A 15,569-nucleotide genomic window follows, 5' to 3' on the forward strand; every position below is an offset into this window, starting at 1 on the left:
AGTACGGGGAGGGCCACAGCTCAGAATACATCCGTACGTCCGAGAAGTCCGTTCATATTCCATAGAAACAGGTATCTCAACTTTCAGAACCACTTACTAGGCCACTCAACCATTGATTATGATTCACGGAGTAGGACGTGACTACTGAAATCTCTACCCATAAATTATAGAAAACATTACAATGCTTACAATTACAATACAGCTTTCATTGCTGTTGAATTAAAATAGATCCCAGAGTCCGGATATTGCTCTAGCGAGGGGTTCCTTAAAGTTTCCGTAAACCTACTCTTGCCAACTGACTGCACTGAGATTCTAACAACCTTGAGCACAAAAGATGAGAACCAATTAGGCTATGCAGTTACTCAAGCCCCAGAATATCAGATCATTTTTCTTAAAACGAATGTAATGGAAGAAATTTTTCCTTCTGGAAAGGAGCAAGGTGGAGATTCAAGACGAGCATTTGGCTCAGTTACCTGTCAAGGGAAGATTAATTCATATCAGTCCAATGGAAGAGAAATATTAGTTATGAAATGTATTAGGAGGTTGTGAGATTTGAGTAGTCAAGCAGGTACTATTTTATTCGAGGCACTGTGACATAATGGTTATTAAACGAACATAAAGATGGTGAATGAGCGAAACACTGGTAGCTAAATAATAATAATCGTCTTCATCCTAGCGTGTCTGAAATAAATACCGGAAATAAGTAAAGTAATAGCGTTGGTTTCAAAGGAAACTAATTAAAGCTTTGAGAAATATAGAAACAGTAAAATTTCACTGAAATTGATTTATTGTTTTAAGAAAGTTAAGTAATGTAAAATACGTTGTGTTCAACACACTTGCGAGGTACAGGGAGTATAATTTAAGACTCCGCACTTTTGCTCCCAGGCCGCGGGAATCCCCAAGCGAGTGCCAAATAGCTTATGTCAAGCTCGGCGTGATAAACACTCTTGACAGCTGACGTAGCAATTCTTTAGTAACTAATTGGAGTTTTAAGGTGTGTTGCTAGGTTACTATCGTGATGGTTAAGTACACTACAGCACAGATAATATTATTTACATTTGGTCGAGTATTATTAGCACAAGAATAATCTTCACAGACAGTTTCCCGGTTCGACAGTACCATCAAAACTTTACGTGCAACAACTCGTTCACAAGTGGCGTAGTACTGGTTCCGTAACTAATGAGAAAAAACTGCGAAGGAGAATATCTCTCACACAGAAGTCGGAAGATACACAGGCAAGACTGCAAGTCAGTCCACATAAGTCGCTTCGGAGAGCAGCTCAGGAAACTGGTATTTCATATTAATCACGACGTAATACATACATACATACATACATACATACATACATACATACATACATACATACATACATACATACATACATACATACATACATACATACATACATACATACATACATACATACATACATACATACATACATACATACATACATACATACATACATACATACATACATACATACATACATACATACATACATACATACATACATACATACATACATACATACATACATACATACATACATACATACATACATACATACATACATACATACATACATACATACATACATACATACATACATACATACATACATACATACATACATACATACATACATACATATATTATCATTAATATATACCGTTATGCCTTTCAGCGTTCAGTCTGCACGCCTCTGTGAATTTACTAAACGTCGCCACAATCCTCTATTTGCAACTAGTGCTGCGGTCTCATTTAGTTCTATACCTCTTATCTTTAAACCATCAGAAACTGAGTCTAACCATCGTCGTCTAGGTCTCCCACCATACCAGAGTCCGTTATTCTCCCAGCAAATCTATCCTCCTCCATTCGCCTCACATGACCCCACCACTGAAGCCGGTTTATGCGTACAGCTTCATCCATCGAGTTCATTCCTAACTTAGCCTTAATCTCCTCATTCCGAGTACCCTCCTGTCATTGTTCCCACCTGTTTGTACCAGCAATCATTCTCGCTACTTCCATGTCTGTTACTTCTAACTTATGAATAAGATTCCGCTTCCATACGGCAAAGTTGGTCTGAAAACAGACCGATGTAAAGATAGTTTCGTCTGACAGCTGACTTCCTTCTTATAGAACACTGCTGATCGCAACTGCGAGCTCACTGCATTAGCTTTATTGCACCTTGATTCAATCTCACTTACTATATTACCATCCTGGGAGAACACACAACCCAAATACATGAAATTTTCTACCTGTTCCAGCTTTGTATCACCAATCTGGCATTCAATTCTGTTGAATTTCTTACCTACGCAATATAAAAGATAAATACGATCTTACCGGACTCATTCAGTCCATAACATACAGCCTGCAGATTTCAGTGCAAGAATTAGATTCTGCAGTTGGTTAATGAATAGTGGCCAGCTCCCGCGGTCTACGGGTAGTGTACTTGCCTCTCACTCGCAGGCCTAAGTTTCGATTCCCAGCCAGGCCTCAGAGATTTTTAATTGGTCCTGAGGGTTTGTGGAGGTCCACTATGCCTACGTGATTACTACTGATAAGCTATCTGACTGTGAGATGGTGACCCCGATCTAGAAAACCAAGAATAAAGACCGAGACATGCGTCACCTAGTAATCTCCAGGCCTTCGGTTGGTAGGCCAAGGACAATAAGAGTGTAGAGCCATGGCCGTTTTGTTTAATGTAGTATCCACGACGGTATCGTGGATCTGAACATTGTTTTCATGAGTGAAGAAGCATTAAAATGCGACGTTGAATGTTATAAACCTTCTTTGTTGATTAACATTTGGACTTTTAGGTCAAAACTTAACTTATCCTGTAGTAACCTACAGTAAGGATTTTTGAGATGAAATACATTTGTGCTTACACTTCAATGCATTCATTTTCAAATCGACTAAACCAGACATTTCTTTTTACAAGTTGCTTTACGTCGCACCGACACAGATAGGTCTTTTTTTTTGCTAGGGGCTTTACGTCGCACCGACACAGATAGGTCTTATGGCGACGATGGGATAGGAAAGGCCTAGGAGTTGGAAGGAAGCGGCCGTGGCCTTAATTAAGGTACAGCCCCAGCATTTGCCTGGTGTGAAAATGGGAAACCACGGAAAACCATCTTCAGGGCTGCCGATAGTGGGATTCGAACCTACTATCTCCCGGATGCAAGCTCACAGCCGCGCGCCTCTCCGCGCACGGCCAACTCGCCCGGTACAGAAAGGTCTTATGGCGACGATGGGACATAAACAGACTAGGGGTGGGAAGGAAGCAGCCGTGCCTTAATTAAGGCACAGTACCGGCATTTGCCTGGTGTGAAAGTGGGAAAACACCGGAAACCATCTTCAGGACTGCCAACAGTGCGGTTCGAACCCACTATCTCCCGAATACTCGATACAGGCTGCATTTAAGCGACTGTAGCTATCGAGATCGGTAGACAATTTTTAGTCATATAATAAAAAGTATAAAAAGGATACAGTTGCTTCGATCTGAAGTCAATAAAAATATTTAAACCTAGGATCGTATTCTAATAATACATTATTTATACCTTACCACGAAGTATAAATTAATCTATTCGGTCATTTCTCAACTCTCGTACTTTAGCCATCCCGCAAAGACGTACTGAAACGTTTAGGTAACACGCATTGAGGGACGCCTACTTTAATGGAATCTTGGCGCTGAGTCTGTATTTTACCGTCGTTCTGTCGCTGCATTCCTAAAGAACAAAGCAGACGTTTCTATGTCAAAACGCTCGCGTCTGATGTCCTCTCATAACCAAAAGAACAGGCTGCTCTTTGTGACTAAGCGAGTTATGAAAATGGAGTATCTCGTCATAAAAGGCGCCCAAGCGTGCACCTTTTACGGCGGCTCCCTGTCCGTATACAAAAAAAAAAAAAAAAAAAAAAGAAAGTGTAATGGTTTTTCAATCGCGTCCGAAGCAGCCAGGGTTTAAAACTTGTCGCTACAAAGTGAAGCCTTATGAGGGGCGTCATTTTCTTTATAAGATCAATTCTCTAAGCTTGTTTCGTTGAAAGCAATAAAAGGGTCGTAGATCCAGAGGGAAAAGGCAGATGATAAGCTCTGTGCATTTTGCATCAAACGTTCCTTGTGGATCGCTCTATCCCGGTTTTCACAACATTCCATTTGTTGCATCTATTTGTGCTTAACATAGTTTTATGATCCTAAAAAATATAAAAACGCAAATATTTTAAAGAATATAAATTAAAAACAGTATATGAGCAAAATATTAGGTAATATCTGAAGAACAGGTCTATTCTTTAAACATGTACATATTTTCTCCTTGAAGCGTAGGGATAAAATGTAGTAGCCTATATAAATAACAACTAAATTAATTCTTGATTAAATAATGCTACAGATATTAATGATAAAAATGGGGATGAATCATCACACATTAAACATTTGTTTCCGGAATTTCTTTTATAACTGTGAGGTTTCTCAGTCTGCCGAAACTAATTCTAAATAAATGCAGTTATAAACAATCAGAAAAATAAAACATATGGTAACAGAATTATCACCTGAAAAAGGAACAACTTAATTAAAATAGAATTAAATTATAAATTAACTTATTGTAAACTGAAAACAGATGGCTTCAGATATCACAAATCTGGATGATTTCTCACATGCTAATGTTTTATTTACGAACTTTCTTTCTTTTTTAATCCGTTTACCGTTCAGGGTTGGCTCAGAGAGAGATTCCGCCTCTACCGCCTCAAATGCAGCGTCCGGGATCGTGAGACTTCGAATCGGGGGTAAAAATGGGCAAGAGGACCAGTACCTCGCCCAGGCGGCCTCACCTTCTGAGGTGAAGAGGGGACTTGTGGGGGATGCGTGTATTGGAAGGGACAGACAAGGACTATGGGAGAAAGCGGCCGTGGCTTTCAGTTAGATACCATCCCGGAATTTGCCTGGAGGAGAAGTGGGAAACCACGGAAAACTACTTCAAGGATGGCTGACGTTGACCTCCCGAGACTGAGTGGACCCCGTTCCAGTCCTCATACCACGTTTCAAGTTTTGTGGCAGGGCCGGGAATCGAACCCAAGCCTCCGGGAGTGGCAGCTAATCACACTAACCACTACACCACAGAAGTAAACTTTATCTACGAGCACAGCTTTTTTACTCTCATTGGCTTTGTTTGTTGTCTGTTATGTTTCCCCCCTTGTTTTTTTTTGCTATTGACTTTACGTCGCACCGACACATACATGTCTTACGGCGACGATGGGACAGGAAAGGGCTAGGAGTGGGAAGGAAGCGGCCGTGGCCTTAAGGTACAGCCCCAGCATTTGACTGGTGTGAAAATGGGAAACCACGGAAATCCATATTCAGGGCTGCTGACAGTGGAATTCGAACCTACTATCTCCCGAATACTGGATACTGGCAGTACTTAAGCGACTGCAGCTATCGAGCTCGGTGTGTTAGGTTTCCATCCTTACGTGGTCATATACTCCAACTTGATATTGATATGCTGTACTAAATTTCAGTGAAAATGAAATGGCGTATGGTTTTAGGGCCGGGAGAGTGCAAGGACAAGTTCGGCTCGCCTGATGCAGGTCTTTTGATTTGACACCTGTAGGCGACCTGCGCATCGTGATGAGGATGAAATGATGATTAAGACTACACATACACCCAGCCCCCGTGCCAGGGTTAAGTAACCAGTGATGGTTAAAATTTCCGACCCTGCCGGGAATCGAACCCGGGACCCCTGTGACCAAAGGCCAGCACGATAACCATTTAGCTATAGAGCCGGACACTAAATTTCAGTAATATTCAACAATGGGGAGTGAAATGATATTCTCTTCAACCAAACGTTGGGACGTAAAGTTGATGTTCAAAGGTTTCTTGTGTAGGAAATGTAGGGTGCAATGAAAGAGCATCCACGTGACGTTATGACCAACGTGAGTAATTTCAATTGACGCTGGTATCATATCTCTCGGTAAGAGGTGCATTGTTCGATCACGTGCCGAACGTTGTGACGTTCCTGAATAGGGAATGGTTCAAACAGCGGAGTGTATGGATTCGATGGACGTAGTTGCAAGTATACAGAATGTATCTGTGATTATGTTACAAATTTTCAGGGATGATGGAAGACGGCAAATGGATCAGTTTGAGATAAGGAACCATATTCCGGAAACGATCGAGTTAAAAGTTAAGCAACATTTTTATCATTTAAGTTAGTTTACCTGCACAAATTTCACAAGCTGCTCAATTTACAACAAATATTCGAAATGGCATTTCCCGGAGTCAGTGCAGCCATAGCATCGTCGCTCGAAGTTCTGTCGTTCGGATACGGCGTTGGTCTACTAATCCCAAGGGTGTTCAAAGGTGACAACCCCATGTCGTTGGCTTTCGGCACTTTAAAGAACTTCTGCGGAACGAAATTCCGACACCCCGGCGTCTGTTAAGGATGGACGTTAAACAACTTGGATTATTAATAACTTTTGACTTGAACGTTTCCAGACTACGGTTCCTTATCTCAAATCGATCCATTTTCCGTCTACCATCTCTGAAAGTTTAAAACATCATTACGGATACACCATGTATACTGCAACAGCCTCCAGCCCACAAAATAAAGCGACACCTCCGAAGGATGTTCACCGAGGTGGCAATGAACTTATCCATATTTGTATATTTTCAGATTCCAGGAGGCAATCATTGACACCGAGCCGGACCCGTGGGGTAGAGGAAGCGTGCCTACCTCCTAACCGGAGGCCTCGGGCTCGATTCCCGGCCAAGTCAGGGATTTTTACCTGGATCTGAGTGCTGGTTCAAGGCCCACTCAGCCTACGTGATTATAATTGAGGAGTGTCTGTTCGAAAGGTACTATTTCCACCCTAAAAAGTTCGTAAAAAAACGCAAGGAAACGTATAATAAAAGGCACATGGAATGTATCCATGATCGAGTTGGGGTCTGGATTGCTGATGGCATAATATTCAACTGTATCAGTGAATGTTGTCCGCCTCTGTGGTGTAGTGGTTCGATTCCCGGCTCTGCCACGAAAATTTGAAAAGTGGCACGAGGGCTGGAACGGGGTCCACTCAGCCTCGGGAGGTCAACTGAGTAGAGGTGGGTTCGATTCCCACCTCAGCCATCCTCGAAGTGATTTTCCGTGGTTTCCCACTTCTCCTCCAGGCGAATGCCGGGATGGTACCTAACTTAAGGCCACGTATAATAAAAGGCACATGGAATGTATCCATGATCGGGATTGGTACAACTTTAAAGGAATTACAATTTTCTGGTCTGGATTGCTGATGGCATTCGATAATATTGAACTGTATCAGTGCATGTTAACGAAATGCTAAAAATATTTTTGAAATGGAAATATCACCTTCTGACCAGACACTCCTCAATTGAGGAGCTATCTGACGGTGAGATAGCGACCCCGGTGTAGAAAGTCAAGAATAACGGCCGAGAGACTTCATCGTGCTGACCGTAGGACACCTCGTAATCTGCAGGCCTTCGGGCTTAGCAGCAGTCGCTTGGTAGGGCAATGCTCTTCAGGGCTGTTGTGCCATGGTGTTTGGTTTGGTTTTTTATTTATTGATATCCTGTCTGAATTTTAGTGAATTGTTGCGATCCTTTACTGTGATGAACAATACATACATACATACATACATACATACATACATACATACATACATACATACATACATACATACATACATACATACATACATACATACATACATACATACATACATACATACATACATACATACATACATACATACATACATACATACATACATACATACATACATACATACATACATACATACATACATACATACATACATACATACATACATACATACATACATACATCTTCATTATAAACTGTTATGCCTTACAGCGTTAAGTCTGCAAGCCTCTGTGAGTTTACTAAACGTCTTCACAATCATCGATTTGTAACTAGTTCTGTGGTCTTGTTTAGTTCCATACTTCATGTTTAAATCATTAGAAAATGAGTCTAACCATCGTCGTCTTCGTCTCCCTCGGTTTCCCTTACCTTCCATGACCATTATTCACCTAGGTAACCTGCCATTCACCTCACATGATTCCACTATCGAAGCCAGTTTTTGCGTACAGCTTCATAAATCGAGTTGATTCCGAACAGCCTTTATCTTCTTAAGCAATTTCCTGCCATTGTTTCCATCTATTTGTGCCTGCGATAATTCTCGCTACTTTCATATTCTAACATGAAAAATTCGTATGACAAGAAACCTAGTGACAAAATGGGCCTTGAGGCGAATATTTCACGTGACGAATAATCGCGGACTAAACTACACTGTTTCGTAACGCATGTGATGCAAGGTTCTGGACACTAGAAAATTACTTATACAAGGGTCGAGTCATAACACATGGCAACTACTTTTTTTTCTTGTGAACAGGAGACAACACGGAAAATCTAAGGCATGCATTTGGAAATACAGGGCATGTACTTATGTATAGTGCCTGAAGACAAATTCTGACTTCAGGATATTTCCGTAGGAAAGTGACAGAACACAGGCCATTGGTAAACATTGTTTTATTACGGTACAGACAGCAAATACACAAGACTACGAACAAAGGGCAGGTCTTCACTGGTTACATACCTTCGAAATAATCACCCAAGGTTTCCACTGTGCGTTGCCAGCGGTGGGGCAGGCGCTGAATACCATTCGCTGCATGTATATCGCTAACGTGTGACACCTCTCTCCGAAATGCTGTTACGATGTCCTCTTTGTTAGCAAACCTTTGTCCACGTAATGCCTTCTTGACTTTGGGGATTAGATCATAGTCACATGGGCTCAGATCAGGCGAATAAGGCCGGTGTGGAAGAACCTCACATCCCCATCGTTGTAAGCGACTTCCATTTTGTGACGCTCTCACTCACACACTGAATTTGGGGGCATGCTTAGACCCACACTGTTGTTTACATACACCATCTAGTGGCATCATACGCAAGTAAATACCGTATGTTTCCAAATGCATATCTTAGGTTTTCCGTGTTGTCTCATGTTTGCGGGAAAGAAAAATAGTTGCCATGACTTATGACTCGACCTACGTAGTAGTAGTGTGTTGTTTCTGATGCTTATTTTTTGCTGTTGTTTTTACGCCGCACCAACGCAGACAGATCTTGTGGCGACGATGGGATAGGAGAAGGCTAGGATTAGGAAGGAAGCGATCGTGGCCTTATTTAAGGTATAGTCCCAGAATTTTCCTGGTGTGAACAAAATAGGAAACGGCAGAAAACCATCTTTAGTTCTATCGACAGTGGGGCTCTACCCCACCATCTCCGGATTGTAAGCTGACAGTTACACGGGCTAAACCACCTAGCTAACTGCTGAACTTAATTATCGGATTGGACTTAAGGAACATTGTCAGAAGTAGTTCAGGTACTGCTGCTATGATATTAAGGTTTACTCTCCTGAAACATGAAAAGAACGTGGAAGAGCTTTTCCACCTCTTTAAATCAACTCATCGACCGAGGTCACTCTCATGGCAGACCAAATACCACCAGAATGTCGTGAAGTCCTATATGCCACCGAGCGCTTAACACTAACTCATCATCGTCAGTTAGGGTGGATCCGAATGCAAGAGAGAACATTTCTACGAAAGATTCCCGACCCATGTCAAAATTCTTCTGGGCTAAAATGCAGTTACGAGGTAGTGTAATGTCATATGTTACGATCATCTATCTGGTTATAAACAATACATATTCTACTTCTTTGGAAAATAAAGAAATTAATATAATCCTTATTGAAAAATGAAAACCTACAACCTGTTTTCCAGTCATTGACCGGATCAGGAATGTAATGAATGAAACATATATAGGCTGTTATTACAATGGGGTCGCCACTCCCAAGGTGATTTATTAATGAGTGATAAATGCTATGAAATGATATTAGAGAGTGTTGCTGGAATGAAAGATGACAGGGAAAACCGGAGTACCCGGAGAAAAACCTGTCCCGCCTCCGCTTTGTCCAGCACAAAGCTCACATGGAGTCACCGGGATTTGAACCACGGTATTCAGCGGTGAGAGGCCGACGCGCTGCCGTCTGAGCCACGGAGACTCCCTTGTTATCCTTATTATAAACATATAAATGAAATGGCGTATGGCTTTTAGTGTCGGGATTGTCCGAGGACATGTTCGGGTCACCAGGTGTAAGTCTTTCGATTTAACTCCCCTAGGCGACCTGCGCGTCGTGACGAGGATGAAATGATGATGAAGAAGTCACATACACCTAACCTTTGTGCCAGCGAAATTAGCCAAGGACGGTTAAAATCCCCAACTATGCCGGGAATCGAACCCGGGACCCCTGTGATCTAAGGCCATCACGCTAACCATTTAGCCATGGAGCCGGATAAAAGCAAATATAAATTATGAAGGACATGTTCATGCTATAGGGCGACCTGAATTTGGGGTGCCTTCTGCGAGGCGAACTTACCAATGACGGCGTTTGCTTCACACATTCTTTCTCAACTGAAGTCACTGCTATATTACTATGGCGTTGCCTGGTCTGAGTCGTTTACGGGTGTTTTTTGGGAATTGTTCGCTCTCCCGTGGCAGTAGAACAAACACCATTTTCAATAAATCTTTCATTTCTTTGAAACGCTCCTCCATTTCATTAACTTTCGAGAAAACTCGAAATATACTGTCACAATAAAATAATAATAATAATAATAATAATAATAATAGTAATAATAATAATAATAATAATAATAAATCCGCCTCTGTGGTGTAGTGGTCAGTGTGATTAGCTGCCACCCCCGGAGGCCCGGGTATAGTGATCAGTGTGATTAGCTGTCACCCCTGGAGGCCCGGGTTCGATCCCGGCTCTGCCACGAAATTTGAAAAGTGGTACGAGGGCTGGAACTGGGTGCACTCGGTCTCGGAAGGTCAACTGTGTAGAGGGGTTTTTTATTCCCACCTCAGCCATAGTCGAAGTGGTTTTCCGTGATTTCCTACTTATTCTCCAGGCAAATGCCGGGATGGTACCAAACTTAAGGCCCCGGCTGCTTACTTCCCTCTTCCTTGTGTAACACTTCCGATCTTCCCATCCCCACCACAAGGCCCCTGTTCAGCACAGAAGGTGAGCTCGTCTGGGCGAGGTACTCGTCCTCCTTTCCAGTTGTTTCTCCCAGACCCAAAGTCTCACGCTTCAGGTCACTGCCCTTGAGGTGGTAGAAGTGGGATCCCTCGCTGAGTCCGAGGGAAAATCCAACCCTGGATGGTAAGCGGATTAAGAAAGGAAGAAAGAAGAATACTACTACTAATAAATAATAGTAATAATATATGCTTTACGTCCTATTAATTACTTTTACGGTTTTCGGAGGCGCCGAGGTGCCGGAATTTTGTCCCGCAGTAGTAAATCTACCGACACGAGGCTGACGTAGCCTATATGAGCACCTTCAAATACCACCGGACTGAGGATCGAACCTGCCAAGTTGGGGTCAGAAGGCCAGCGCCTCATCCGTGTGAGCCACTCAGCTCGGCGCTATCACAATCTTTATGCGTAATTTTGAGAAGTGATTGTTTATATTAATAATAGTATTCTCATCCCAAATAAACAATTTAGCTTAGGTGTTGATGATTTTTGAATTCATTAAGTAATTTGAGGGTCAGCAGAAACGATGAGAACTATGTCGGTATTTTGGGAAAAGCTCTTAGCCGTATCTGCAAAATAGTGTATGCTATATCAGAAAAATGTGAAATTACATACTCATCGGGTAGGGCCTACGTGCCTTTTCTGCCTCGTTTCTATTGTTATTCTTATCGAAGGTAACATTTTTCGAAACGATGAATCTCAGATTATTGAGTGGGCCGCATGAAACCGCCGCTGATAATTTTAATTGCACATTGAACTTTCTATGTAACATTGTACGTATCAGTGAGTTTTAAACACCATCCGTAAACAATACAAAGTTTAACCTCCTATTACTGACTTGAAGTTAAAATGAACCCCGCCGCTAAGAAGAGAACACGAGATTTTCTCTCTTTTATCTAAAAAGAGGAAATTTTCTCAGTTATACCTAGAGTCCGGATAATTAGGTACTGATAGGTTAGAATGAAAACTTACTTAAGCGAGTAACAAGTATACCCTACACTGTACAACGGTTATGCTATGAGATTTGCATAGATATTAGGGGTACAGCCTATAGAACTCCTTGAATTTATTCTACTCTTCCTACATTGTGGTACAACGGGTTGCATGACACTTCCTACAAACCAAATTACTTTGCATTCTTACCTATTACCACCTAAAAATCCGAGGTATAGTTATATCTTCTCGTTGGAGACGTATGTAAAGCCTTTGCGTTCGATTTGTGGTTTCAGTAGTCGCTGACATCGCATTTCAAAGTGTCGCTCAGACGTGTCTTATCATCGATCCAGACTTTACGTCGTAATATTGGAACTTGTTTGAACGTAAGAGAGAAAGTATATTGTGTGAGAGAAGCGCTAGAGAAACAATGTGACACCATACGTGAGCAATAACTTTCATTCCAGTGCAAAAAAATAAGAGTCCACGGCGATGGCCGCGTGATGAGGAAGCTAGATTATTGTGTCCAATGTCGTGTAGATCAACTTGAAAATGTCATCTCCACCACGTTGACTTTTAAATCAAGCCCTGTACAGTAATTGGAGGTTCAGCTAGTAAATTTCTGTCAGAATTAGCGGTTCACAAACTTTTTATGGTTCGCAGCACACTCTTTCACGTTGTGGAACATTGCGGCACATCAAGCCTATTTCAAACACTATGGAGCAGTCCCGATAGATCAAGGAGCCCGGCGGAAAGTATAGAAATCTTGGAACGCTTGAGAAACTTGTCGATCACCCCTATGAAAATACTTTCAACTTAAAATTGAAATAAACATATTCAAACTGAGACCAAACACATTCAGACTGCGAATAATTTAAAAAAGGAAAATAAATATGAATTAGGAAATCTGAAGTAGTTAGATTTATTGAAACAACTCATAATTCAACAAAACGGATGTTAGGCCTGCCAGTAGAGGCGTTTGAGAATTAGAAGTAGAGGGGAGGGGCACAAAAATTTATAGACAAAAAAGAAAAATACCCGGGTCCAAGGGATATAGCGGGGGAGAGGGCAAGTGTCGGGGAACATCAAAATTGAAAAGAATTGCTATACAATGGAATAACAGGTTTTTATGCACTCTCAGCGAATTTCGATAGAGAATTCAAGGTTAACAATCCACCAATTCTTATGTGCGGTAATAATAGTACTATGCAATAAAACTTTCATCAAAGGAACAATAATTAAGCATGTAGGGGCCTATTACAATTGAATAGAAGTACGACGGGATTATACAGGTAAAAAGTCATTTAGTATTTGACTACACACTAAAAAAGCAACAGTAAAGGACACTCTGACTTGAGTGAGACTGACAGATTGACGGTGCGCGCGCGAGCGTGTGACCTTTGCAAGAACATACCTTTGCTTCCCTTCGTCGTTGAGCATCATACTACACATTGCTCCGCGAGTCTCCGCTACTTGCTGTGGCTCTGTATAATTGGGTTAGCCACGATGAACGACATTTCGTGCGTATTTCCGCTAGGTATTTTTCTTAATAATTAAATAAAGAGGAATATCATATCTTCAAGATGGACGGTCTGTACGACACGCCCTGAAAGAAGTCCATCGATTTCAGGAAAAATATCCCCGGAAGAAAGGTACTCCCTGAACCGATGAAAGAAAGGAGTTACACCAGCAGAGATGCGAGAATACTGGGTGAACAAGCTTGGTCCAAAGTAGGCCCATTCGAACAAAGAAGAAGAAGAAGAAGAAGAAGAAGAAGAAGAAGAAGGGAATTAAAGGAAAGAATTAGCTGAAAATACAACAGGGTTTATAAAATTTGCTTTAAAAGTAATTCTCAATTTCAGGCGGATAAAATGGAATAGAAATTTAATTTTTCCTCCACAAACTGGGGGTCTGGGGTAGGGGAGTCTGCCCTCCTTCGCCACATCCTAATACTCGATAGTGATGCCTGCTGATTTATATAATCAAGTCCATTAAGTTTAAGGTAACAGGAGTGAATATTTGGACATTAGCTACTTACCTCTCACAATTGTTAACATTTGTTGTGTGCATGTTTTTAGTTACAATATTTTCTGACTACGAAGATGAAGATCAGTTTGGGGCATATTTTCCCTGCATTTCCTTTTCTTTATGCAATGTATAATTCGTTTATTGTAACACGTCAGTATTGACACTCCAAACAATTGCGGATTAGATATTGTTCATTTCATTTCATTTCTCGTCCGGCTCCATGGCTAAATGGTTAGCGTGCTGGCGTTTGGTCCAGAGGGTCCCGGGTTCGATTCCCGGCCGGGTCGGGGATTTTAACCTTAATTGGTTAATTCCAATGGCTCGGGGGCTGGGTGTGTGTGCCGTCTTCAGCATTAGAATTCATCACAGGTAGAGCCCCATTCTCATAGACGCGCAGGTCACCTATACGGTGTCAACTTGAAAGACCTGCACCCGGCTTCTTCGGAGGCCACACGCCATTATTATTATTTCATTTCTCGACTGAAATTCATGTAATAGTAGATTGAAAGTGATTATTCTTAATTTGAAATTATTCGGTCTAGGTTTGAAATTGTTTAAGTTCGATTTGCTGTTTGTTATCAATTTTAAGTTGAAAATAACATAAACTCAAGGAACCACTGTATTGATTAATAAAGGATTTGAATGCTATTAAGCACGCAGTGGATTGTTATGGATACCTTCACTTCAGTGATATCGTAGCTTTTCACAAAAATGGCACTCCCTGAAGCCCTCATTCAGGATCCAACTATCCATTTCAAAAACAATGATCCTGAACATTCAGTTTCAGTTGAAAGAGAGAAACGAACAGTGTATGCGACAGGTGAAGACTATTACAGTACAAGAAACAATTCTGTCACTTGCATGGAAATCGAAAGTATGGTCTTCTTTTTGGAACAAGAAGAACATATCAGGTGCTGTTCTAAATTTATTTAAAATGTTTAAACTAGATAAAAATTGATTTTATCAAAATGCCAATAAATTCAGTGAAAATGAATGCTATGCAACTTGCAATGAATGTAATACGTGATGTAATCATTATGCAAAATGAAAAGAAAGTGATTTATCCAAACGTGGACGTTGGTGACCCAGTCACTGCCCGCAGCTAACAAGTGATCACCTATGCTCAATGTTGCTAAACTTAGGAGATATCACGGAGTCCAGGGTTTCAACAAGGCTGGGTTATTGCCAATAATTATGCGTAACACCTCAAGGAGTGTAAACTGATTTCAGTCCAAGGAATCTTAAACTATTTTGCAATATTTCTAAAACAAACCAAAACAAACCCCATGGCACTACAGCCCTTGAAGTGCCTTGGCGTACCAAGCGACCGCTGCTCAGCCCTAAGGTCTGCAGATTACGAGGTGTCGTGTGGTCAGCACGACGAATCCTCTCGACCGTTATTCTTGGCTTTCTAGACCGAGGCCGCTATCTCACCGTCAGATAGCTTCTCAATTCTAATCACGTAGGCTGATTGGACCTCGAACCAG

At 41.4% G+C, this 15,569-nt stretch overlaps 1 protein-coding gene across 1 annotated transcript in view; it reads right to left on the reverse strand.

Moving 5' to 3' along the window:
• Positions 1-10,486, reverse strand: part of LOC136875885 (uncharacterized) — a 156,571-nt gene extending 146,085 nt beyond the window's left edge. The window contains exon 1 of the mRNA XM_068228239.1: positions 10,462-10,486. Coding sequence (XP_068084340.1) covers positions 10,462-10,486 — 25 coding nt within the window. The remainder of the gene's footprint in view (positions 1-10,461) is intronic.
• Between the last annotated feature and the right edge of the window lie 5,083 nt (positions 10,487-15,569).

The sequence above is a fragment of the Anabrus simplex genome, chromosome 6, assembly GCF_040414725.1.
Source record: "Anabrus simplex isolate iqAnaSimp1 chromosome 6, ASM4041472v1, whole genome shotgun sequence".
NCBI classification, from domain to species: Eukaryota; Metazoa; Arthropoda; class Insecta; order Orthoptera; family Tettigoniidae; genus Anabrus; species Anabrus simplex.